Consider the following 23,993-nt stretch of genomic DNA (forward strand, 5'->3'; position numbering starts at 1 on the left):
ATGGGCAGTTTCTTGATTCTCTGAATTGAAGGAAAGTCAAATAAATGGCGGTTCAGTTAGCTGGAAAGAAGGACGAGGGGAGACAGGATTTCAGCATTCCAATATTTGAGGGGCTGCTCCAAAGGTGTGTGTGTGTGTGTGTGTGTGTGTGTAACTATTTGTCAGAACTGGAAGCCATCTTTTGCATTAGGCCTTCATTTATTGCTGTGGGAAACCGGGAGGCGGGATTCTATGGAGTGGGGTAGATATTAGTCAAAATAACATTCCTTTCTCAGAGAGTCAAGGACGTCTCAGAGAGCCTGTTGAGAAAGAACTTCTGTAGCCTTGCTTTCTGGAATAATAATGGTATGGGAAAGTCCGATCTGATCTGGCCTCCAGAAGTTGTGGGTGTTTCAGATTTTTAAGACGGGATTGGACAACTATCTGTCTGAAATGTTGTAGGGTTTCTGGCTTGGGGAGGGGGTTGGACTAGAAGACCTCCGAGGCCCCTTCAAAGTTGTGGGGTTCATTTTTTTTACTACTGGTTCTGTGGGCGTGGCTTGGTGGGCATGGTGTGGCTTGATGGGTGTAGCAAGGGAAGAATACTGCAAAATCCCCATTCCCTTTCCACTTCAAGGGAAAGATACTGTAAAATCCCCATTCCCTCCCCTCTTCAAGGGAAGGATACTGTAAAATCTCCATTCCCTCCCCACTTCAGGAGAAGGATACTGCAAAATCCCCATTCCGTCCCCACTCCTGGGGGAAGGATACTGCAAAATCCCCATTACCTCCCCACTCCTGGGGGAAGGATACTGCAAAATCCCCATTCCCTCCCTACTCCACTAACCTGCTTTCCAGCTCCCTTTTCTTGTGCAGGGCAACAGAAGAAGAGCCAGCCGATCAGCTGAGACTCAGGAGGCAGAGAGTAGATAAGGGCGCGGCCAGCCAGAGGTGGTATTTGCCAGTTCTCTGAACTACTCAAAATTTCCGCTACCGGTTCATCAGAACTGGTCAGAACTGGCTGAATACCACCCCTGCTTCCAACTCTGTTATTCTGATGGGGACTTCAAAGGAAGAAGGGGAGAATGTCCCATGTGATCTTCTCCTGAGTTGTAGGCCATGATGGGCTTTTGGGTAGACCTCAAGGATTAAGGACTGCGACTTACTAATAATGTTGAGAGGGATGAACTGAATCTTTTAAATTCCTCTTCAGATGAGGTTGGGCTTTTAAATCTTTCGCTGTCCATCCTCTGCTTGATCGCTCAGTGTCCGTACGCATCCGGGCTTAGCTAAATCTGCGGTCCCGTTCTACCTTCGAAGAAGTCAACCTCCCTTTTAAGCCTTTCTCCCTCTTTCCATCCAGCAAGCATCCCATGACAGATGAAGCCGAGAGTCTTCTGCTTCCAGAACGTTAAGTAGGTATCCGTAGCACTGTGAGGTCACAGAGACATCAGGTCATAATGGAAAAACCAGGTGGTTGAAGAAAGAATTTCTTGGAGCTCTAGAACCAAGTTGACCTGCCACCTTGGAAACTGGTTGACTACATTTGCTCAACCTGGCCAGCAGGTCCACTGAAGTTCTAGGGCGGCATTTGCACCCCGTGTGAAATGAGTTGGTTTGAGGGGTCCTTCGTGCTTTCTGAGCTTGCTTGTTTTCTTGTAGACATTTCATGACCCAACTCGGGAACATCATCAGTGCTAGAAAGAGGAGGAGGAGGATGGGGAGATCCTTGGTGGTCTCTGAGCTTCCTTATTTTCTTCCAGATGTTTCATTACCCAACTAGGGAACATTATCAGTGCTAGGAGGAGGAGGAGGAGGAGGAGGAGGAGATGGAAGAGGAAGAGGACCGTGGAGTCCTTGGTGGTCTCTGAGCTTCCTTATTCCAGATGTTTCATTACCCAACTAGGGAACATTATCAGTGCTAGGAGGAGGAGGAGGAGGAGGAAGAGGAGGAGGAGGAAGAGGACTGTGGAGTCCTTGGTGGTCTCTGAGCTTAATTATTTTCTTCCAGATGTTTCATTACCCAACTAGGGAACATCATCAGTGCTAGGAGGAGGAGGAGGAGGAGGAGGAGGAGGAGGAAGAGGAGGAGGAAGAGGAGGAGGACTGTGGAGTCCTTGGTGGTCTCTGAGCTTAGTTTTTTTCTTCCAGATGTTTCATTACCCAACTAGGGAACATTATCAGTGCTAGGAGGAGGAAGAGGAAGAGGAGGAGGAAGAAGAAGACGACTGTGGAGTCCTTGGTGCTCTCTGAGCTTGCTTGTTTTCTTACAGACATTTCATGACCCAACTAGGTAACATCATCAGTGCTAGAAGGAGGAGGAAGAGGAGGACTGTAGGATCCTTGATGCTCTCTGATGAATGAATCAGGCACGGCTGATCATCAGAACTCTTGTTAGCATTTAGCAAAGCCTGAACTGGTAGCATTTCACCCCTGATCAGATGTAAGAACCTCGGTTTGGGCAGATGCCTTTGGTGTAGCCATGAAGGTGCTGATGCCCGCATGTGGATTTCAAGCAGATGTGAATAATACAGAGGTTTTTCCTTTGCTAAACAGACAAAGAAACAAACAAACAAGCTGCAAATGGATTGGAAGGTATGAAAGCAGAGGTGTGGAGCGATAAAGTGGGACAACTGTGGGGAACATAACCCTCGAAACTCTAGGGACAGCTAATGGACAAGGAACGATCGGGAAACAGACCTATTCAGAATGAGAGTTGGATGGAAAAAGAAAGCACTTTGCTTGCGTTGTACGTTTCAAGAAAGTAAAAGGAGGTTTTTAGATTCCCAACGGCAGGCTTTTCCAACTTTGACAACTTTCAGATGGGTGGACTTCAACTCCCAGAATTCCCCAGCCACCTGTCTTAAAGTTGGCAAGGTTGAGAAGCATTGCTTTACTCTAGTTCAGTGTTTCTCAACCTTGGCCACTTGAAGATGTCCGGACTTCAACTCCCAGAATTCTGGGACTTGAAGTCCAGACATCTTCAAGTAGCCAAGGTTGAGAAACACTGCTCTAGTTACTGTATTAGCTTTGGACCAGGATGATGGGAGAAAGAGGGGGGGGGGGAGGAAGGAAGGAAGGAAGGAAAGATAGACAAGGGGGAGAGGAGAGATGGATGGATAGATGGATAGATGGAAGGAAGGAAAGGAAGAAGGAAGAAAAGAAAGAAGGAAAGGAAGAAGAGACAAGGGAGACAGGAGAGGTGAGTGGGTGGGTGGGTGGGTGGAAGGAAGGAAGGAAGGATAGACAAGGGGGAGAGGAGAGATGGATGGATGGATGGATGGAAGGAAGGAAAGGAAGAAGGAAGAAAGGAAAGAAGGAAAGGAAGAAGAGACAAGGGAGACAGGAGAGGTGGATGGGTGGGTGGAAAGAAGAAAGGAAGGAAGGAAGGAAGGAAGGAAGGAAGGAAGGAAGGAAGGAAGGAAAGAAAGACTGGTGCAGTGTGGTGGTCTAGAGGTGGAGCTTCCGCCTCACAATCAGAGGCTGTGAGTTCAATCCTAGGTAGAGGCAGATATTTCTCTCTCTGGGCACAATGAGAATATATCTGCTGAACAAAACTCCACATTGGCAACAGGGAAGGGCATCCAGCCAGTAAAAACTCTGCTAGTTCCATTCACTTGCCCTGACACCACTCCGCAAGGTGGTATGGGGTCGTTAAAAGAAGAAGATGATGATGGATGGAAGGAAGGAAGGAAGGAAGGAAGGAGGGAGGGAGGGAGGGAGGGAGGGCGGGAAGGAAGGAAGGGAGAAAGATTGGGGAGGGAGGAAGGAAGGAAGGATGTAGGTTTTGATCTCCCATCCCTTCTAACCGGAAAAATCACGAATTGGGATCCTGGATAATAAGAAATGTCATTAAGTAAAACCAAATCATTGCTCCATCCAGGTTAATTGCACTGGATTTGTATACCAGATTCCTGTTGGTTTAGTCCCAGTCTACCCTGCTGGATGATTTCGCTCAGGATTTGACCTTTGGCCAAGTCACGACAAACCATGGCTTCATTTATTAGATGAACTCCGCCCAACAAAGGCACCAACTCTAGAGAAAGGCATAAATTGGAAAGCCCTGTAGACCCTCAAGGATGAAACTAATAGTATAATAGGTTGGCCGATCAAGATCCTTCAATTAGGAAACACACCCACTTAACCGGTGATCAGATTGTTGTGATCCATCAAAGCTATTTCACAATATTTGTTTAAATTAGCTGGCAACAGTTAATAATCCTATAGTTAATTTGACGTCGACTGACTGATGGGATTTTCATAAGCCAGCCAGGACTAAGTGCTTGGTGGAACGATATTTACTTCCAAGTAATTGTGATTAATCTTTCGCGTAAGCGTGTGACAACCTCTAACAAAGCTTTATCTGTATAAGCTAGCTAAGGTTGTCTCTTTTTGGGGCTAGAGTAGAATGAATTTCCCCCTCAATACAATGAGCAGATTAACTCACTTAATCTGTACCAGCCGGGATTTGGAGCAGGACACTCATAAAGCATAAAAACTAGGCATGAAGAATGAGGGCAACAACTGGTTTGACACAGACCGACCTCCTGTCACCATCTGTTGCTCCAATCAACAGATCTACTCATTGGCAAAGGTTCCTGGCGGCTGTTGGTAGGGATGTTAGAAAGAACAGTGTGGTTTTAATGTCGCGGATTAGCAGAGACAATCTGGAATGGTCCCTGAGAATGAGGGTCACTTAAGTAGGAGGCAGCAGTTTGAGGCAGCAACCAAAAAAGCTAATATAATACTTGGCTGTCCCAAAGGTGCTTTCCCCCCCCAAAAGAATAGAATAAAGAATGGTGAATTGTTGTGGCCCAGCAGGAGCCGTTGGAGCTGCCACCAGACTTCGACCGGCGAGGGGCCCTATGAGTCAGCTCTGGAGGCTTTCAAGACTGCCATCTGTCAGAAAAGGTGTAGGGTCTCCTGCTTGAGTGCAGGGTTGGACTAGATGACCTCCAAGGTCCCTTCCAACTCTGTTAATCTGTAATATCATCTAAAGTTTAGGCTGAAGGTGTTGCGAAATGGATGATTGCCAGATCCAGTCACAGCCTAAACCAATTTTAAACACTCAATTGTAAAATATGGGCAACGCATTTCACATTCAACCTATTTTTTTTTTTTCCACCATGGAAGGAAGACGGAATTGGGAATCTTGCCCAATCTCTTGTTCTCCCATAACTAGTGAATCTTATTAATAATTAGCACCGCATCACAATTTAATGTTTTGCTTAGGCAATGATTTTCTTTTAACAGAAAGCTGAGCCTATAAGTATCTCCTGTGTTCTCAGTCCCTTCAATCCTGCTTTCCTGGAATATAAATTTCCCTTCTATTGTTATATTATACAAAGGGAAAAAAAAAACCCTAGGTGATTATAATGAAAAGATAGATATTTTTCTGGAAAGTAGATGACTTTTATAAATGTACTGGGGTGAAAAGAGGTTGTCCTTAAAAAGTTTTATGTGGATACGATTTCTTGCTCTTTGTATTAAAAATCCGATACAATAATTAATAAGGGGGAAAGTGCTTTTTTATTTAGTTCTTGTAAAGAAAGGTTCACAGCTGCGTAAGGCAGAATGAATAAATTAACAGCACAGAAGAAAGTTAAGAAAACTCTCTTTCCACACACACCCACTATATCCCTCCCTTTTTTTCCTCATTTACCCCACTGAAGTCTTTCATATATTGTAATGGCCTTCCATTCTCCAGGATAGGAAAGTTTATGGATGCATCCATACAACTAGGAGAGAATATTTGTAGCTCAGGGTTGAATGTTGGAGTTTGTGGAGGTGGTGAGGAGGAGGACTGTGGAGAGTTTTTACCCTCTGAGCTTGGTGGTTTTCTTGGAGATGTTTCATTACCAAACTAGGTAATACCATCAGTGCTAGAAGGGAGTGGGGTTTGTGGAGAGGAGGAGGAGGAGGAGAAGGAGGAGGACAATGACTGTGGAGTCCTTGGTGCTCTCTGAGTTTCGTTGTTTTCTTGCAGATGTTTCATGACCAAACTAGGGAACATCATCAGAAGGGAGTGGGTTTGTGGAGAGGAGGAGGAGGAGGAGGAGGAGGAGGAGGAGGAGGAGGAGGAGGAGGAGGAAGAGGAGGAGGAGGAGGAGGATTATGGAGTCCTTGGTGCGCTCTGAGCCTGGTTGTTTTCTTGCAGATGTTTCATGACCTAACTAGGTAACATCATCAGTGCTAGAAGGGAGTGTGGTTGGTGGAGAGGAGGAGGAGGAGAAAGAGGAAGAGGAGGAGGAGATGGTGGTGGAAAGGACTGTGGAGTCCTTGGTGCTCTCTGAGCTTGGCTGTTTTCTTGCAGACATTTTATTACCCAACTAGGTAACATCATCAATGATCGAGGAAAATCCCCTTCCCTCCCAGCACTAATGATCTTATCTAGTTGCGTAATGCGTAATGTAATGTCTGCAACAGGAAACTACGATCAGAAAGCACCAAGGGTCCCACAATCCACACAACATCTTGGCTACTTTGGCATCCCTTTCTCAAATCTCAGTTCTTCCAGAGCCGCAATTTGGGCTGTATAAACCCCCAGTGGCCACTAGGGGACAGCCAAGAAGAACCGAAAACTCTCTGGGCTGCCACTTAGTGGTTGAGAATAGTTGACAGGTTGGTGAAAATTAAATCGAACGACTAAATAAGCTAGACGTATCAGTTTCTGACTCCGCCGTCTTCCTAACAACTCTTTCAGCTACTTTCCCCATCTTTCAAGTCTTTGTGATGGTTGTTGAAATGCAACGGAAGAATATCACAGAATGTGCCCACTCCCCTCTGCCTTTTAGGGAAGGGTTCTTTAGAAGATAATCAGTCAATACATGAGAAAGTTGTGTACAATAAAAGAACACATTCTGAAAGTTGCATTGAAATTTGGAATCCATAAGGGAGTACTTTCTGGAGTGGTTGCATTGAAAGAGGTCATGGAACATTCACAATCAGTTGTGAGACTACTAGCAGAAAAAGTAGGTACAAAAACTAAAGGACAGTATATATATTTTTTCATGCGTCAATAACCACTTCATTACGAACTTTGATGAAACAGAAGACAAGTACTGATCTATTGATCCCCTTTCCGAGTCTTTCCTTCTTTCTAAGACAATGTCACCCATTTTTGGAGGAAGCCAAACACCTCATCTTCTGACTCCATGTCTGTAGAATAGAATAATGGAGTTGAAAGGGACCTTGGAGGCCTTCTAGTCCAACCCCCTGCTTAGGCAGGAAACCCTATACCATTTCAGATAAATGGTTCTCTTCTTAAAAACTTCCAGTGTTGCAGCATTCACAACTTTGGGAGGCAAGTTGTTCCACTGATTAATTGTTCTAATTGTCAGGAGATTTCTCCTTAGTTCTAGGTTGCTTCTCTCCTTGATTAGTTTCCATCCATTGCTTCTTGTCCTACCCTCAGGTACTTTGGAGAATAACCTGACTCCCTCTTCTTTGTGGCAGCCCCTGAGATATTGGAAGACTGCTATCATGTCTCCCCTAGTCCTTCTTTACATTAAACTAGACATACCCAGTTCTTGCAACTGTTCTTCATATGTTTTAGCCTCCAGTCCCCTAATCCTCTTTCTTGCTCTTCTCTGCACTCTTTCTAGAGTCCCCACATCTTTTCTACATCGTGGCGACCAAAACTGGATGCCGTATTCCAAGTGTGGCCTTACCAACGCCTTATAAAGTGGTATTAACCCTTCACGTGATCTTGATTCTATCCCTCTGTTTATGCAGCCTAGAACTGTGTTGACTTTTTTGGCAGCTGCTGCCCATGGCTGGCTCCCATTTAAATGGTTGATCCACACTTTTTTTGCAATTGCTGGTCATTTCACACACTCCTGTTCCACACTTTTCCTGATCTTTGGGGTGGCCTGAATCTTTCTTTCCTACGGTTTGAAAAAAAAACAACAACAATAATAATCTCAAATCACTCCGATTCTACCCCCTGCACTAGCTTCTCCTCCTGCATTTGTTTTCTGTATTTTGCATTGGTTCCAATTTATCAGGAAGATATTTCCATCCGAATAGTTTGGAAGAAGCAAAATCACGGAGACTCTCGGCGAACTGCTGACAGGTGTTTGGTTGTTGTTTTTTTGGAAAAAATTCAAATGAGGGCAGAAGAGAGAAGAAACATGAAAAGGAAGAATAATTTTCTTGCTTGGGAAAAAAAATATATCTCTTTTTTATTCAAACAGAGAGAGTGCGGCTTCAAATTGCTGGTTCGGCATTAGTTATGTCCAAAACCTGAAGGAGTTCTGATGCTCAGGTTAGGTCGAAAGCTTCGACGGCAAGTGCTAAATGAGATATTTTCTTCATGGCATCAGCAACCTACTTTTCTGCAAAGTTTCCAACCTCTCAAAAGCTGCCTTCGCAGAGAAACTGGACATTAGGACAGCTTCAAATCTCCCCCCAGGCCAGAACCAAGAATAACATCTGCAGTGACATGGAGAGAATGGGAGCCTTCTCCCGGAGATGAGCAAGGGATGGAGGGGTTTAACCCTTCAGGGAATCTTTTGATGGGTCTTTGGCGCTCCCTGAGCTTGGTGGTTTTCTTGCAGATGTTTCATTGCCCGCACTAGAGAATGACCTGTTAGTGAGCCCTCTTAGAAAAAAGAGATGGGAAGTTGGGGGTTATCCAATTGGAGCTGTGCTTATATGATGGAATCCTAGAATCCTAGAGCTGGAAGGGACCTTGGAGGTCTTCTAGTCCAAACCCTTGCTCAAGGCCCTATACTGATGAAAGAAATGTCCTTCTGGGTTCGGCTCCAAGTGTGGAAAAAGACACCAGAGACATGGAGGCTGCTTGGAAAGATGGTTTATTGGTGGACAGGACCACACGGCTTGAGCCCTGAACAGAAAAGGGGATCACATGCTTCAATGTTGGTGGAGAAGAAGAGAAGGGCTGAGGGAGGGGCTTGCTAGGCTTTTTATACCCTGTTTAGTCCCACCTCTCTGTTTCCTGTTCCTGTGTAAGAAATGTATTCTGATTGGTTGTCAGACTCCCACGGGGCCATGCAGGGGCTACTCTCTAGGCTGTGTTTTGAATCCAGGTTTCCAGTTCTCAGATGCCATCTGTGGTGAGTTGGGTAAAGTTCCTTAATCCCATCCCCCTGCAGCTGAAGTGGAGAAGTCTTTATTATGTAAAGTGGAGTAGCTTGGCCTTCTTAATGGCCCATTGACAAAGTGGGGATGGGCAGGAAGCTACAGGCAGCTATTCTTTCTTTTAAAACATGTATTCTTTCTTTTCACATCCAGAGAAATATTCTGCCTTTTCAATATTTCCTAGGATATTTCATTAAATTAAAACAGATGTGAAAAAAAGTGACTCATGGCTGTTTTTCACCCTTATGACCGTGTTACCATCCCCATGGCCATGCGATCAAAATCCAGACACTTGGCAACTGGTTCATATTTATGACCATTGCTGTGTCCCAACCTCATGGGATCCCCTTTTGCAATCTTGGGACAAGCAAAGGTCATTGGGGAAGCCGGAGTTACTGAACAACCACGTTACTAACTCAACCACTGCAATGATTCACTTAAAGGCTCTGGTAAAACAGGTCGTAAAATGGGGCAAAACTCCCTTCACCAATGTCTCCCTTGGTAAGTCAAGGACCACCTGCAACTGGGATAAAAATCACGAAATGATTCGGTGCCCACTCGGTCTCCCCAAAGGTTCCTTGGGCGGCTTGGTCCCCCGTTGAATCCTTGACTTTGTCGTGTTTGTGTTGTTGTTGTTGTTGTTGTTGTTTCTAGAGCAGCCTGTGTGATTTCAGCGCTGCAGCGCCCTCTGCTGGGTGGAAGGCCACAGGGCAAAATAGCATCCGTTTTCACAGATGGCTTTACCGAAAGCCTGAGCTAATTTCGCAGAGCCAGGAGGTGGTGGAAGGGCAATCTATACATCGTTAAATAAATTATCTCTGCAGAAAGAGGCCTTCAGAGTTGTGCCAAGTCCGTTGGCCAAGGTGGAACCCTTGAGAATTGCTGGGCCAACACTTTTTTGGGGGGGGTACTGCAAATACTTCACACAGGGCATCGTCTCTGCCCCCGACGGAAGCCTTCCAGCGGACCTCCAAGGCAGCAAAATTATTAAGCAGGCTGGCAGAATCCTCCCGCTCCCCTCGCCAGCCTTGCATGCCAATTAGAACTCCCGGAATCTCATTCACCATCCCAGGAACTCTTATTCTCTGTGTAGAGACACAGGGTAGTAGGTGAGATCAGCCCAACGGATCATTTCGGGTGGGCTGCGTTAGGATAATGGACTTAATCTACTGTCAGAAGGAGGGATGGGAAGGGATAGAGAGGGAAGGAAGGAAGAAGGAAAGGAAGGGCAGGAAGGAAGGGAAGGGAGAAAGGAAGGAAGATGGAGACAGAGGGAGGAACAGAGGGAAGAAGGAAAGGGGGCAAAGGAAGATGGAGGAGAAAAGGAAGGAGGGAGAAAAGGAAGGGAGGGAAGGAGGACAGGGAGAAAAGGAAGGAAAGAAAGAAAGAAAGAAAGAAAGAAAGAAAGAAAGAAAGAAAGGGAATTTAGGTAAGTGTAGGGGGATAGAAAGGAAGAAGGGAGGGAAAAGGAAGGAAAATAGGCAGAAGGAGATGGATGGATGGATGGATGGATGGATGGAGGGAAGGAAGGAAGAAGGGAGGGAAGGAAAGAAATAGAAAGGGAAGGAAATAGAGAGGAATAAAAAAGGGAAAAAGGAAGGAAGAAAGGAAGGAAGATAGGTGGAGGGACATGGAAAGAAGGAAGGAAAGAAGGAAGGAAGGAAATAGAGAGGAATAAGGGAGGGAAAAAGGAAGGAAGAAAGGAAGGAAGATAGGTGGAGGGACATGGAAAGAAGGAAGGAAAGAAGGAAGGAAGGAAATAGAGAGGAATAAGGGAGGGAAAAAGGAAGGAAGAAAGGAAGGAAGATAGGTGGAGGGATATGGAAGGAAGGAAATAGAAAGAAAAAAGGGATGGAAAAAGGAAGGAAGAAAAGAAGGAAGATAGGTGAAGGGACAAGGAAGGAAGAAAGGAAAGAAATAGAGAGGAATAAGGGAGGGAAAAGAAAGGAAGGAAGAAAGGAAGGAAGATAGGTGGAGGGACAAGGAAGGAAGGAAGGAAAGAAGGAAGGAAGGAAGGAAGGAAGGAAGGAAGGAAGGAAGGAAGGAAGGAAGGAAAGGACAAACACATATTACTCTTAAACAACAATTTCTCAAGTCTTCCAAATGATAATTCTGGGGGTAAACTTTGGACCAATAGAGGGGGGGGGGGACACGGACTGTCCCCATTGCTGCTTCCTAGGTGGTTCCTTCTATTAATTCATTACTTACATAGAAATATTCAGTGCACAGCTACCTCAGGGAATATTGAGGGTTCAGTTCCAGATCACTGCTATAAAGCAAGCCACACATTTCCCCCCACCCTCTGCTTTTCAGTGCATGTAAAAGTTATGTCTGCTTTATGCTGTAGTCATCTCAGCGTGCAATAGCGTTGAGGCCTAAAAAAAAAACCCACCCAAAGTATACGTACCTTAATTAAAAAATACTTGATTGCCAAAACATGCTAATCGTCCCCTGAGCCTTTCGCCAGGCGTAATCTTCCGGCTGGTGAAGGGTCTTGTTAAAAAATTTTTAAAAAGCAATATCTGTAAACACAATAAAACGAAGCACAATAAAACCAAATTATGCCAGCATCTATTTCTGTCCTCTTGTTAGTTGCTGAACTGTTGCTTCGTAATCCGTTTTGTTGCTTCATCTAAGGCATAGATTAATTAATTAGGAAGGATTAAGAATACCCAATGAAGGGAAGGGAAGGAAATAGAGAGGAATAAGGGAGGGAAAAAGGAAGGAAGGAAGGAAGGAAGATAGGTGGAGGGACATGGAAGGAAGGAAGGAAGGAAATAGAGAGGAATAAGGGAGGGAAAAAGGAGGGAAGAGGAGCCAAAACGTGTGAGGTGACCTCCATGCTTGGGGAGGCCTGCAACATCACTAGCCAAGAGGAACCCAGGTTCCTTGAGCATGTGCCATGCGCCTCGGCAGCCTCACAGCCAGGACGGAGAACCTGCTGTGCAAAGAAAGAGCGTGCGTATTCCCCACCAAATCCCTTCGCGTGTTGGTGTCGATGGAAATTAAATTCTGAAACGCAGATGCTTGGTGCAGATGGAGAACATTAAATGATGTAACAGCTTTGCATTATTAAGCAGGATATTGAAGAACCGGCGACGTTTGGACCTGGATACTTGAGAGACCGCCTACTGCCAATTACCTCTACTAGACCAATTAGATCCCATAGACTAGGCCTCCTCCGAATTCCATCAGCCGCCCAGTGTCGACTACCCGGAGGAGAGCCTTCTCTGTGGCTGCTCCGACCCTCTGGAACGAACTCCCCGTGGAGATTCGTACCCTCTCCACCCTCCAGGCCTTCCGCATAGCCCTTAAGACCTGGCTGTTCCGACAGGCCTGGGGCTAAAGACTCGTTGCCCCACTCGAATGGTATGACTGTTGTGCTTTTAACTGTGTATGGTTTTATGTTTTTTTGTTATTTGTTTGTATTTCCCCTCCCTTGAGTTGTGAGCCGCCCTGAGTCCCCTCAGGGAAAAGGGCAGCATATAAATAAATTAAAACTAAACTAAACTAAACTAACTAAACTAAACACCCACGCATTCCTAGAGTCGAAGCCCCTTCTATGTGCAGGGTCAAATCAGTGAGACTTTTAGACATTGAATTAATGTTGGAGAACCTCAAATATCTATAACTTTGCAGGCACTAGGTGACACGTAGCCTATTGCCCTGATGGCAAACCTATGGCCCGCGGGCCAGAGGTGGCATCCAGAGCCCTCTCTGCTGGCACGCGCACGCTGACCTATACTGCTGAAGAGTGTAGACCTTGGAGAAGACGGGGGGCTTCTTTGTAGGAAGCGTAACAAGATGATGGCCATGCTTCTGAGATTCTATTGCTCCAGCTTTGGTGAGTTGAAGACTCGGGCAACGAAAGTATTCCCAGATACTTTCTGCGGTTCCACCACAAAACCGCGGAGGACAAAATCGCGCTCGCCGAAAGCGCGCATTTGACGTCATCACAGCGCGACGAAAACATCGCGCTGTGATCGAAAAATGTAAAAAAAAGGGAAAACCTTACCCTAACCCCCCCAAACCTAACCCTAAATCTAACCCTAAACCTAACCGTTAACGTAACGCTAAACCTAACGCTAACCCTTAACCTAACACTAAACGTAACCCTAACGCTCTAAACCTAACCCTAACCATTAACCTAACCCTAACCCTAACCCTAACCCTAACCCTTACCTTTATGTCAATCGGCTTGCTTTAATTTTAATTTTATTTCAATTTTTATTTTTTTTCGTCGCGCTGTGATGACGTCATATGCGCGCTTTCGTCGAGCGCGATTTTGTCCTCCGCGCTTTTGACGGGTCACGCTTTCTGCTGTAGTCGCCTCGCTCTACGTTCTTCCACGGGATGTTTCTTTTTGTAAAACTGGGTTTCCTCCTCTTCAAGGGAGCACGACGACCCCAGCAAGGGCATGGAGCCAGGGTATAAATTGAGATGATTCATAAAGGAGCAGCAAAATGGATGGCTAATCAATGCTCAGTTGGCTCCAGTTCAGAAATGGTAGACCTGGGAAAGGAATAAGACTATACCGAATAAGATGGCGCAAAAAAAAAAATCATTAACTGGATAGTATTAGGTCAACGGAGACTTCGACTCAGCAGATGAAGGGCCACCAGGCTCATCTATGGTCAGCAAGGAGAGGACAGCTTCATGTTGGCTCATCATCTCGCTCGCATTAATAGAGAGCTCTGCTATTTCCTAATTCCTTCATGACCTTCTTCTTGGCTTCGTTCTTCTATTGCGAGAATCGTCTTTATGATTACATTTGGCGCCTATGTTGCTTTGGGTGTTGTGTGTGTGTGTGTGTGTGTGTGGCACCAGTGGTGGTAGAAACCAAGTGGTCCTCTTGAAGATCATACCGTTTTTATGGCCATGATTGTAGGAACCCTCCCAAGATTTCCTGCTAATTGATTCGGTAATCTTAGTTTAGTTTAGTTTAGTTTCACTTTATTTGTATGCCGCCCTTTTCCCTGGGGGGACTCAGGGCGGCTCACAGTTCAAAGGGGGGGGGGGGGAAGGACAAACAATTTACAACATAAAGACACTACATCATTTAAGAACACAACAGTCATACAATTCGAGTAGGGGTTAGAGTCTTTAACCCCAGGCCAGCCGGGACAGCCAGATTTTAAGGGCGGCGCAGAAGGTCTGGAGGGTGGTGAGGGTCCGAATCTCCACGGGGAGTTCGTTCATTCCAGAGGGTTGGAGCAGCCACCGAGAAGGCTCTCCTCCGGGTAGTTGCCAGTCTACACTGGCTGGCTGATGGAATTCGGAGGAGGCCTAATCTATGCGATCTTATCGGTCTAGTGGAGGTAATTGGCAGTAGGCGGTCTCTCAAGTACCCAGATCCAATACCATGAAGGGCTTTGTAGGTGACAAGTAGCACCTTGAAGCGCACCCGGAGATCAACAGGCAGCCAGTGCAGCTCGCGGAGGATAGGTCTTGACAGCCATATGGTGGGCACCATAGACTAGTCTCCATTGTAGCTTTGAAGATGTTCGTTCTGGCGCAGGCTTCCTTAGAAAGCAAGAAGCAAAGTTTTGATTCGGACAAAACCTTCTTTATTTACACGACCATGAATTCCTTTCATTCACAGTCAGCCAGGCTTTAGCAAACAGTCTTCCAGAGGAATATTTGCCTACACGAACCTTATCTCATTTGGAGGGTTGCACGGTGCCTAGTTTCCAAATGCAGGGCAAAGCAAAACTTGACACAGAGTCTCTTATAATCACCAACAGAACTTTCCACTCTTGACACCACCGAAGGGATGAATTGTTTCCTGCAAAAGCCCCCTCCCCTTTTGCTCCTCTTTTGTTTCCTATGGGAGGGGCCAATCACCTCCAAGGTGTGGCTTTACTCCCAAGCTGTCCCTCCCAAGCTGTCCCTGCTTCTTAGTTGTTCTTGTCTTCTGGCAGCTATGCGCTTGCGCACACTGGGAACAGGATCCAGCTGTTCCTCTGCCTCACTGCTGCCTAACTCCCTCTCTGCCTCTGACGCAGAGCCCTCGTCTGAGCTTCCCTCAGCCCCCACAACTGGCCCATGTTCTTCCCCAACCTCCTCGCTGTCTGATTCTGCTGGTTGCTGGTGGGCCACAACAACCTGGGAATGAAAAAATGATTAGAGACCCCGATCAGATCATCAGATCAAACATTCAGACACTTTAGTGCTCATAGAGCCGAGGTGGCGCAGTGGTTAGAGTGCAGTACTGCAGGCTACTTCATCTGACTGTTAGTTCGGCAGTTCGGCAGTTCAAATCTCACCGGCTCAGGGTTGACTCAGCCTTCCATCCTTCCGAGGTGGGTGAAATGAGGACCCAGACTGTGGGGGCGATATGCTGACTCTGTAAACCGCTTAGAGAGGGCTGAAAGCCCTATGAAGCGGTATATAAGTCTAACTGCTATTGCTATTGCTATCTGGTATCACACCTGGGTTTGCTTTCTGAGATTTATTAAATCTGCACCACATGCAACCCCCCCCCCCAAATATTTATTTACTTTATTTATTTATTAATTAGACTTATATACCACTTCATAGGGCTTTCAGCTCTCTCTAAGCGGTTTACAAATTTTTTACCAAATTTTAGTCAGCAACTTGCCCCCACAGTCCGGGTCCTCATTTCACCCACCTCGGAAGGATGGAAGGCTGAGTCGACCTTGAGCCGGTGAGATTTGAACCACTGAACTGCAGATCACAGTCAGCTCAAGTGGCCTGCAGTACTGCACCCTAACCGCTGCGCCACCTCGGCTCCAAATATTCTAGAGACTCCTGGTGAATATCTATCTCTGCAGTCAAGTGATTGAAAGGCGAGTGCTAAGTACCATCCAACCTCATGGGACATAATTAGGGGAGGTGGTGAGATTTAATCATAAAGTAGTAGTTGCTGAGAAATCCTCCTCCTCATGAACAAGTACTTGAAGAACTTCTGCGCTGGATGTTCTTGGTCGTTCTGAGCTGTGGCACGACAAAACCGCGGTCCACTAAAGCGCGCCCGATTAAAGCGCGTACGTGACGTCATCAGCAGCGCGACAAATAAAATTAAAAATAAATTAAATTAAAATTAAAATTAAATTAAAGCAAGCCGATTCACATAAAGGTAAGGGTTAGGGTTAGGGTTAGGGTTAGGTTAAGCGTTAGGGTTAGGTTTAGGGTTACGTTAAGCGTTAGGGTTAGGTTTAGGTTTAGGTTTAGGTTAAGGGTTAGCATTAGGTTTAGGGTTAGGTTAAGGGTTAGGTTTAGGGTTAGGTTAAGGGTTAGGCTTAGGGTTAGGTTTAGGGTTAGGTTTGGGGGGGTTAGGTTTAGATTTACGCGTTAATGTTAAGTTTACCGCTCACAGCGTGCTGTTTTCGTCGCGCTGTGATGACATCACGTACGCGCTTTCGTCGAGCGCGCTTTAGTCTACCGCGGTTTTGTGGTGGAACCGTTCTGAGCTTCAACCTTGACTTTGTCTGACCTTGGGCTGCAAAAGCTCCATTCCGAAAGCTTTCGTCTTCAGCTTTTGAATCATATTTTGGACGCCGGCATTCTCCTGAGGTTGCCTTCCGTAATTTGTCCAGTTCTATCGCTTTAGCCCTTCTGGCCAGGAGATCTTCGCCCAGAAGTTGCATTCACCTGTCAGCCAAGATCAATGAGGATGAAGCGACCGGGGTTGGTCTATCTCACCTGGAGAGATTGCGTCAGCCCTCTGGGCAGGTGGAGGGACCCTTCAACTGGGAATACCTTCAAAGAGGGCTAGAGTTTGGCTGACATTCAGGAACATATGGTGGCAGCAGATGTGACCACCATCACTAACGATGTGACATTTTTATAGGGGTCCACAGATAACCATTTTAATAAGGTACTTTGGGTCCCCAGCTGGGAAAGAGCTAACTTGGCAGCCTGCCCTCCTCCCCTTCCTTGAGTAGCCTTGTTAACTCGGCTTTTCTATTTCCCTTTGGTCTTGCTTCCTGCAGCGGAGCCAAGATGCTGCAGTTATTTTTTATAAACCAGGCCCCTTCTGAAGAAATCAAGGTTTCTTCTTCTTCCTCTTCTTCTTCTTCTTCTTCTTCCTCTTCTTCTCCTTCTTCTTCTTCCTCCTCCTCCTCCTTCCTCCTTCCTCCTTCCTCCTCCTGCTTCTGCTGCTTCTTCTACTACTACTTCTTCTCCTCCTCTTCCTCTACTACTTCTGCCTCCTCCTCCTCTTCTTCTTCCTCCTCCTCCTTCCTTCTTCCTTCTCCTCCTCCTCCTCCTCCTCCTGCTTCTTCTTCTTCTTCTTCTTCTTCTTCTTCTTCTTCTTCTTCTTCTTCTTCTTCTTCTTCTTCTTCTACTACTACTACTACTACTACTACTACTACTACTACTACTGCTTTTGCTTCTTCTTCTCCTCCTCCCCCTGCTTCTGCTTCTTCCTCCTCTTCCTCTACTACTTCTGCCTCCTCCACCTATTCCTCCTCCTCCTCCTCCACCACCTCTTCTTCTTCTTCTCCTTCTCCTCTTCCTGATTCTTCCTCCTCTTCCACCACCACCACCACCACCTGCTCCTGCTCCTGCTCCTGCTCCTCCTCCTCCTCTTCCTCCTCCTCCTCCTCCTCCTCCTCCTCCTCCTCCTCCTCTTCTACTACTACTACTACTACTACTACTACTACTACTACTACTGCTTTTGCTTCTTCTTCTCCTCCTCCCCCTGCTTCTGCTTCTTCCTCCTCTTCCTCTACTACTTCTGCCTCCTCCACCTATTCCTCCTCCTCCTCCTCCTCCACCACCTCTTCTTCTTCTTCTTCTTCTCCTTCTCCTCTTCCTGATTCTTCCTCCTCTTCCACCACCACCACCACCACCTGCTCCTGCTCCTGCTCCTGCTCCTGCTCCTCCTCCTCCTCTTCCTCTTCTTCCACCTTTCTCCCCCCCTCCTCCTCCTCCTCCTCTTCTTCTTCTTCTTCTTCTTCTTCTTCTTCTTCTTCTTCTTCTTCCAGGTATTAGAGATCTAAAGAACAAAATAACAATTTCCCAGGGAATCCTCAGCTGATCTCACTTTTAATAAGCCACCTGGATGTTTTATGGCCTGTCATTTTGGTGGGGATAATGCGCTAACTGTGAGAACCCAACATGCGTGGAATAGGTGCCTGAGATCAGAAAAGGAACTCCACCAATCTTTATCGGTTTCATGACAAGAGGCATTGATCAGATTTAATGGCTTAAAGGGACAATCGATGTTGGGAGAGGTGGGCTGAGCCATTTGTGGGCTTTATTCTCATTTGGGAGACGGGGAATGTCTCAGGCTGAAAACTATGGAAAGGCAGAATACTATTAGCCAAACTTTCCTTTAAAAAAAAAAAGCTTTCAATGCATTTTCAGGCTATTATCATGAGGGATGGAGGCTTGGTGTTACAGGAAAAGGGCCATTAATGCAATTGCGGAGAGGCAACGTTTTAATCATGAATGAGGGGGCAAGGGGAAAAAAGCGCTTAAGCTTGTAAATGTGGAGGAGGTCAATGAAGCTGAGCAGGCGTGGGATCTAAGGCCACGGTTGAAATGTCAGCCTAGTGACGGGGTCACACAACGCCATAATGTGGCTTGTCGCTGTGGGTCTGGTGTGCTAGCTGAAGGTTATTCTTTAAGCCCTAGATAAGCCAGCCATGGATTTTATGCAAGGGGGTTGGGGAGGATAACTTTGGCCCAAGGAAAGTCACATCAGTCTTTGCACGACCTGCTGGGAGATGCTCTCTCACAGTGGCCGGGAATAAGATCCATTTCAGGGGCAAAATGAGTGTTTTATCCTTTGTCTGCTGCAGGCTGCTTCAGCTGACTGCTGGCTGCAGTTTGGCAGTTCGGATCTCACCAGGCTCAAGGTTGGCTCAGCCTTCCATCCTTCCGAGGTGGGTAAAAGGAGGACCCAGATTGTTGGGGGAAAATGGGCAGACTCTGTAAACTGCATAGAGAGGGCTGGAAAGCACTGTGAAGCAGCATATAAATGTAACTGCTATTGCTCTTCCTTTTCCATTTCCTTCCTTCCTTCCTTCCTTCCTTCCTTCCTTCCCTCCCTCCCTCCCTCCCTCCCTCCCTCCCTCCCTCCCTCATTCTTAGTAGTTACAATGCAGCATTACAGGCTCACTCTGCCCACTGACATGAGTTCAGTTCTCACTGGCTCAGGGTGGGCTCAGCCTTCCATCCTTCCGAGGTGGGTAAAATGAGGACCCAGATTGTTGGGGGCAAGAGGCTGACTCTGTAAACCACTTAGAGAGGGCTGTAAAGCACTGGGAAGCAGCATATAAATGTAACTGCTATTGCTCTTTCTTTTCCATTTCCTTCCTTCCTTCCCTCCCTCCCTCCCTCCCTCCCTCCCTCATTCTTAGTAGTTACAATGCAGCATTACAGGCTCACTCTGCCCACTGACATGAGTTCAATCCTCACAGGCTCAAGGTTGACTCAGCCTTCCATCCTTGCGAGGTGGGTAAAATGAGGGCCCAGATTGTTGGGGGCGAGAGGCTGACTCTGTAAACCAGGGGTCCTCAAACTTTTTAAACAGTGGCATGAAAGTCCAGATGTTCCTGGTTCTGGTTCAACACCTTCAAAGACTTTCAATCAGCTCCGTGAAAGAGAACTCAGATCTCCCGGCTTTTAAGCCAGTGGTTCTCAACCTTAGCCATTTTAAGAGGTGTGGACTCCAATGCCAAGAATTCCCCAGTCGAAGTCCACTCCCCTTAAAGTTGGCAAGGTTGAGAAATGCTACTCCGAGGAGCAGGTTTCCGCCTGTCCAAGGTCCTGATTTTCTTGGTTTCACCTACCTCGTATTTACCTGATACAATTTAAACAGTGATTCTCAACTCTGGCAACTTGCAGAGGTGTGGACTTCAGCTCCCAGAATTCCACAGCCACCCATTTACCCCAGCCAACTACACAAACCATTCCTCCAAGGGATGGGATACCATAGAGGCAGAATGCAGACACATAAAACATGAAATGACCATTTTGCTCAACCATCTTTTGTTGACGGTAACACAGTTTAAGCAACGACTCATGATGCTCGGGGTAACAATGCCTCCCAGCCCATTCTCCGATGATCATCCTGCACCTTAGATGATCAGAGTGGGTGGTTTGAAATAGTCCTTGCTGGGCAGACCTATAGATATTCTCCGGTATGATTCAGGCGGCATAGGAATGAGCTCACCGGGTTTAAGTAGCTGCTTACTCAAAGTTTCCCAAAGCTTTGACATCCCATAATAATAACAAAATCTGGCCAAACACTCGACATTCACCATGGAAACCATTCAAAGAAATCCTTCTTCTGCCAAGAGGGATAAAGAAGTGGAAGCAAGGAAGGAAGGAAGGAAGGAAGGAAGGGAGAGAGAGAGAGGGAGAGAGAGGGAGAGAAAGACAGGAAGGAAGGAAGCAAGGCAGAAAGGAAGGAAGGAAAGAAAGAAGGAAGAAAACAGAAAAATTTCTCCCTCCCTCCCTCCCTCCCTTTCTCTCTTCCTTCCTTCCTCCCTTCCTCCCTTCCTCCCTTCCTCCCTTCCTTCCTCCCTCCCTCCCTTCCTCCCTTCCTCGCTTCCTCGCTTCCTCCCTTCCTCCCTTCCTCCCTTCATTCCTCCCTTCCTCCCTTCCTCCCTCCCTTCCTCCCTTCCTTCCTCCCTTCCTCCCTCCCTTTCTCCCTTTCTCCCTTCCACCCTTCCTCCCTCCCTCCCTCCCTTCCTCCCTTCCTCCCTTCCTCGCTTCCTCCCTTCCTCCCTTCCTCCCTTCCTCCCTTCCTCCCTTCCTCCCTTCCTCCCTTCCTCCCTCCCTTCCTTCCTCCCTCCCTTCCTCCCTTCCTTCCTCCCTCCCTTCCTCCCTTCCTTCCTCCCTCCCTTCCTCCCTTCCTTCCTCCCTCCCTTTCTCCCTTTCTCCCTTTCTCCCTTTCTCCCTTCCTCCCTTCCTCCCTTCCTCCCTTCCTCCCTTCCTCCCTCCCTTCCTTCCTCCCTCCCTTCCTCCCTCCCTCCCTCCCTTCTTCAAACAGGAATTCTACATCCCCATAAATACCTCAAGAAAAAGAAGGGTCCATTTGCATTACAAACAACCCCCCAAAACCCAGGGCCTTTCAAACACGTAGAAGCTTGGGAGAGAAAGATTCATTTAAGCTTTGCCTCCTGAAGTCTTTTTCAACCGTGTCTTATGTCAGTGGCATTTTTCGCTTTTTCCTACTCTATTGAAGGCAATAACCCAATAATTGGGACTGTGTGGGGAAATCTGAAATGCTGAAATAGTTCTTGCTGTTATATTTTACCCAATTGTTTTGGTCCCTAGGGGAGAAGGTGAGAGAAAGAGAGGGCAAGGGAGCAAGAGGAAAAGAGAGGGAGGCAGGCAGAGAGGAAGAGAGGAAGAGAGGGAGAGAGAGGGAGAGGGAGCAAGAGGGAGCGAAAGGAAGAGGGAGGCAAGGATGTAGAGAGAAAGAGAGGGAGAGGAAGAGAGGGAGAGGGAGCAATAGAATAGAATAGAATAGAAAATTGAATAGAATAGAGAATAGAATAGAATAGAAAATGGAATAGAACAGAGTAGAGTGGAGTAGAATAGAGTAGAGTAGAATAGAAAATAGAATAGAATAGAATAGAAAATGGAATAGAACAGAGTAGAGTGGAGTAGAATAGAGTAGAGTAGAATAGAAAATAGAATAGAATAGAAAATGGAATAGAACAGAGTAGAGTGGAGTAGAATAGAGTAGAGTAGAATAGAAAATAGAATAGAATAGAATAGAAAATGGAATAGAACAGAGTAGAGTGGAGTAGAATAGAGTAGAGTAGAATAGAAAATAGAATAGAATAGAAAATGGAATAGAACAGAGTAGAGTGGAGTAGAATAGAGTAGAGTAGAATAGAAAATAGAATAGAATAGAATAGAAAATGGAATAGAACAGAGTAGAGTGGAGTAGAATAGAGTAGAGTAGAATAGAAAATAGAATAGAATAGAATAGAATAGAATTCTTTATTGGCCAAGTGTGATTGGATACACAAGGAATTTGTCTTTGGTGCAGATGTGCATAAAAAGACAAGATACATTCATCAAAAATCATAAGGTACAAGAGCAAAAGCGAGAGACGGGGAGAGAGGGAGAGGGAGAGAGAGGGAGAGCAGGAGAGAAAGAGAGCAAGAGGGAGAGAGAGGGAGGCAGAGGGAGGGAGGGAGAGTGGGGGAGGGAGGGAGAAAGAGAGAGGGAAGGAGAAAGAGATGGAGGCAGGAAGGAGTGAGAGGGATGGAGAGGGTGAGGGAGAGAGAGGGAGAGAGATTTCTTATCCTGAACTAACAGTTCATGGTATACCAAGCCCAGCTTTTAGCAGGGGGCTCACTGCAACCATTTCCCAGCCACCGAATCCTGACTAACGCAGAACGCAACCAGAAGACCCATTTCCTTGTCCTGATCAGCTCTAACAAGCCAGATGCACACCGACATCCGAAAGCATCTGATCCTTTCCTAACAGGGCAGTTTCCCATCACGGTCGCTGCCTTTCAATCATATCAGAGTCTGTTCTCTGCGGTTATGAGCCAGCTCAGTCCTCCTGGAAGGACAGCTGGGCTCTTCTACACGGGGTCCTCTTGAGGTCCTCCAAACATTTCAGGCAGGGTGACCCTGCGTTGTTGAATTTTCAGGTTGCAAACTCTCTCCGTGATCTTTCTACAATTTCCCCGCATCCGAGCTTCAGATTGTCCGAGTGTGACTACTATTTTGACACAACCTAGGAGCAAAATATTGAAACACTGGTTTATATACAAGACTTAGTATATAGACGTGGTAGGCAGTGGTGGGTTTGTACTGGTTTTACTACCGGTTCGCTTGTGCACGTGCTCTGTCTTTCTCTCACGCACCTGATGCTTCTGCACATGCGCAGAAGTGTCCTAGTGGGTGGGTGGAGCCTCCTGCCACCTCCACTACCGGTTTGGGTCAAAGTGGGTTGAACCAGGCCGAAGTGGGCCGAACCAGGAGCAACCCACCTCCAGTGTTAGGCAAATATCAGGCAGGCAATCAATCTTCAACTCGAACTACAATGGAGAGAGATACACCAGGAGAGACAGAGAGACACCCTCACATGGCCTCCCTTATATATACAGCTTCTTAAAGTGGCAGTAACCCTGATAACTTGTCCTCATGTCATCATCTCGGTTTACAGTCTTACAGCAGGCTGTCCCGCTATTAAATCATCATTACCCTGACACAGATGACTACAGAGGCATTTGTTCTCATTTCAGCTGGGCTCTGCTGAGGATGTTTTGAAATATCTCTTTTTCCTTGCAGTTTCTTCTCAAAGTAATGGAGCCGGGTTAATTGGGCTGCCTTTAAAATTGCCGATCTCTTAATGAATCAGATCAATACTTTACAGATTGCTGCCCAGGACACTGTAAATCCCCATCCTATCTTATTACAATATTTTCCGGGATTGGACACTAGCCACCTTAGATCCCCGCTGTGATGGAAAGACAGACTACATAACCGCCCTAATTAATATAAATAGGGGTTCATCCATGCATGTCATTAATGTTTGATAGAGCACAGGAAACGAAATGGAATAGGAGGCTTCCGAATGTAGATGGAAACACCTCAGCAGCTGCAATTTCGGATCGGTTTGCAATTGAGTCAACCCTACAGAGGAAAAAAAAAACGACTTTTTAAATCATGGATACTTTAACTTTCATACGAACAGTTGCTGGGATTGGGTGTGTCACATTTAATGAAAAGGAGGACTAGGGGTGACATGACAGCCCCCAATATCTCAGGGATTGCCACAAAGAATAGAATAACAGAGTTGGGAGGGACCTTGGAGGTCTTCTAGTCCAACCCCCTGCTTAGGCAGGAGACCCTATAGAAGAGGGAGTCAAGCTATTCTCCAAAGCACCTGAAGGCAGGACAAGAAGCAATGGGTGGAAACTAATCAAGGAGAGAAGCAAACGAGAACTAAGGAGAAATTTCCTGAC

General features: G+C 46.4%; 1 protein-coding gene across 1 annotated transcript in view; it reads right to left on the bottom strand.

Annotated features, from left to right (window-relative positions):
- TBC1D21 (TBC1 domain family member 21) overlaps positions 1-23,993 on the bottom strand; it is an 81,205-nt gene that overhangs the window by 19,290 nt on the left and 37,922 nt on the right. The window contains exon 2 of the mRNA XM_032233119.1: positions 1-20. This exon is cut by the window's left edge and continues 88 nt beyond it. Coding sequence (XP_032089010.1) covers positions 1-20 — 20 coding nt within the window. The remainder of the gene's footprint in view (positions 21-23,993) is intronic.

The sequence above is a fragment of the Thamnophis elegans genome, chromosome 16, assembly GCF_009769535.1.
Source record: "Thamnophis elegans isolate rThaEle1 chromosome 16, rThaEle1.pri, whole genome shotgun sequence".
Taxonomy (NCBI): Eukaryota; Metazoa; Chordata; class Lepidosauria; order Squamata; family Colubridae; genus Thamnophis; species Thamnophis elegans.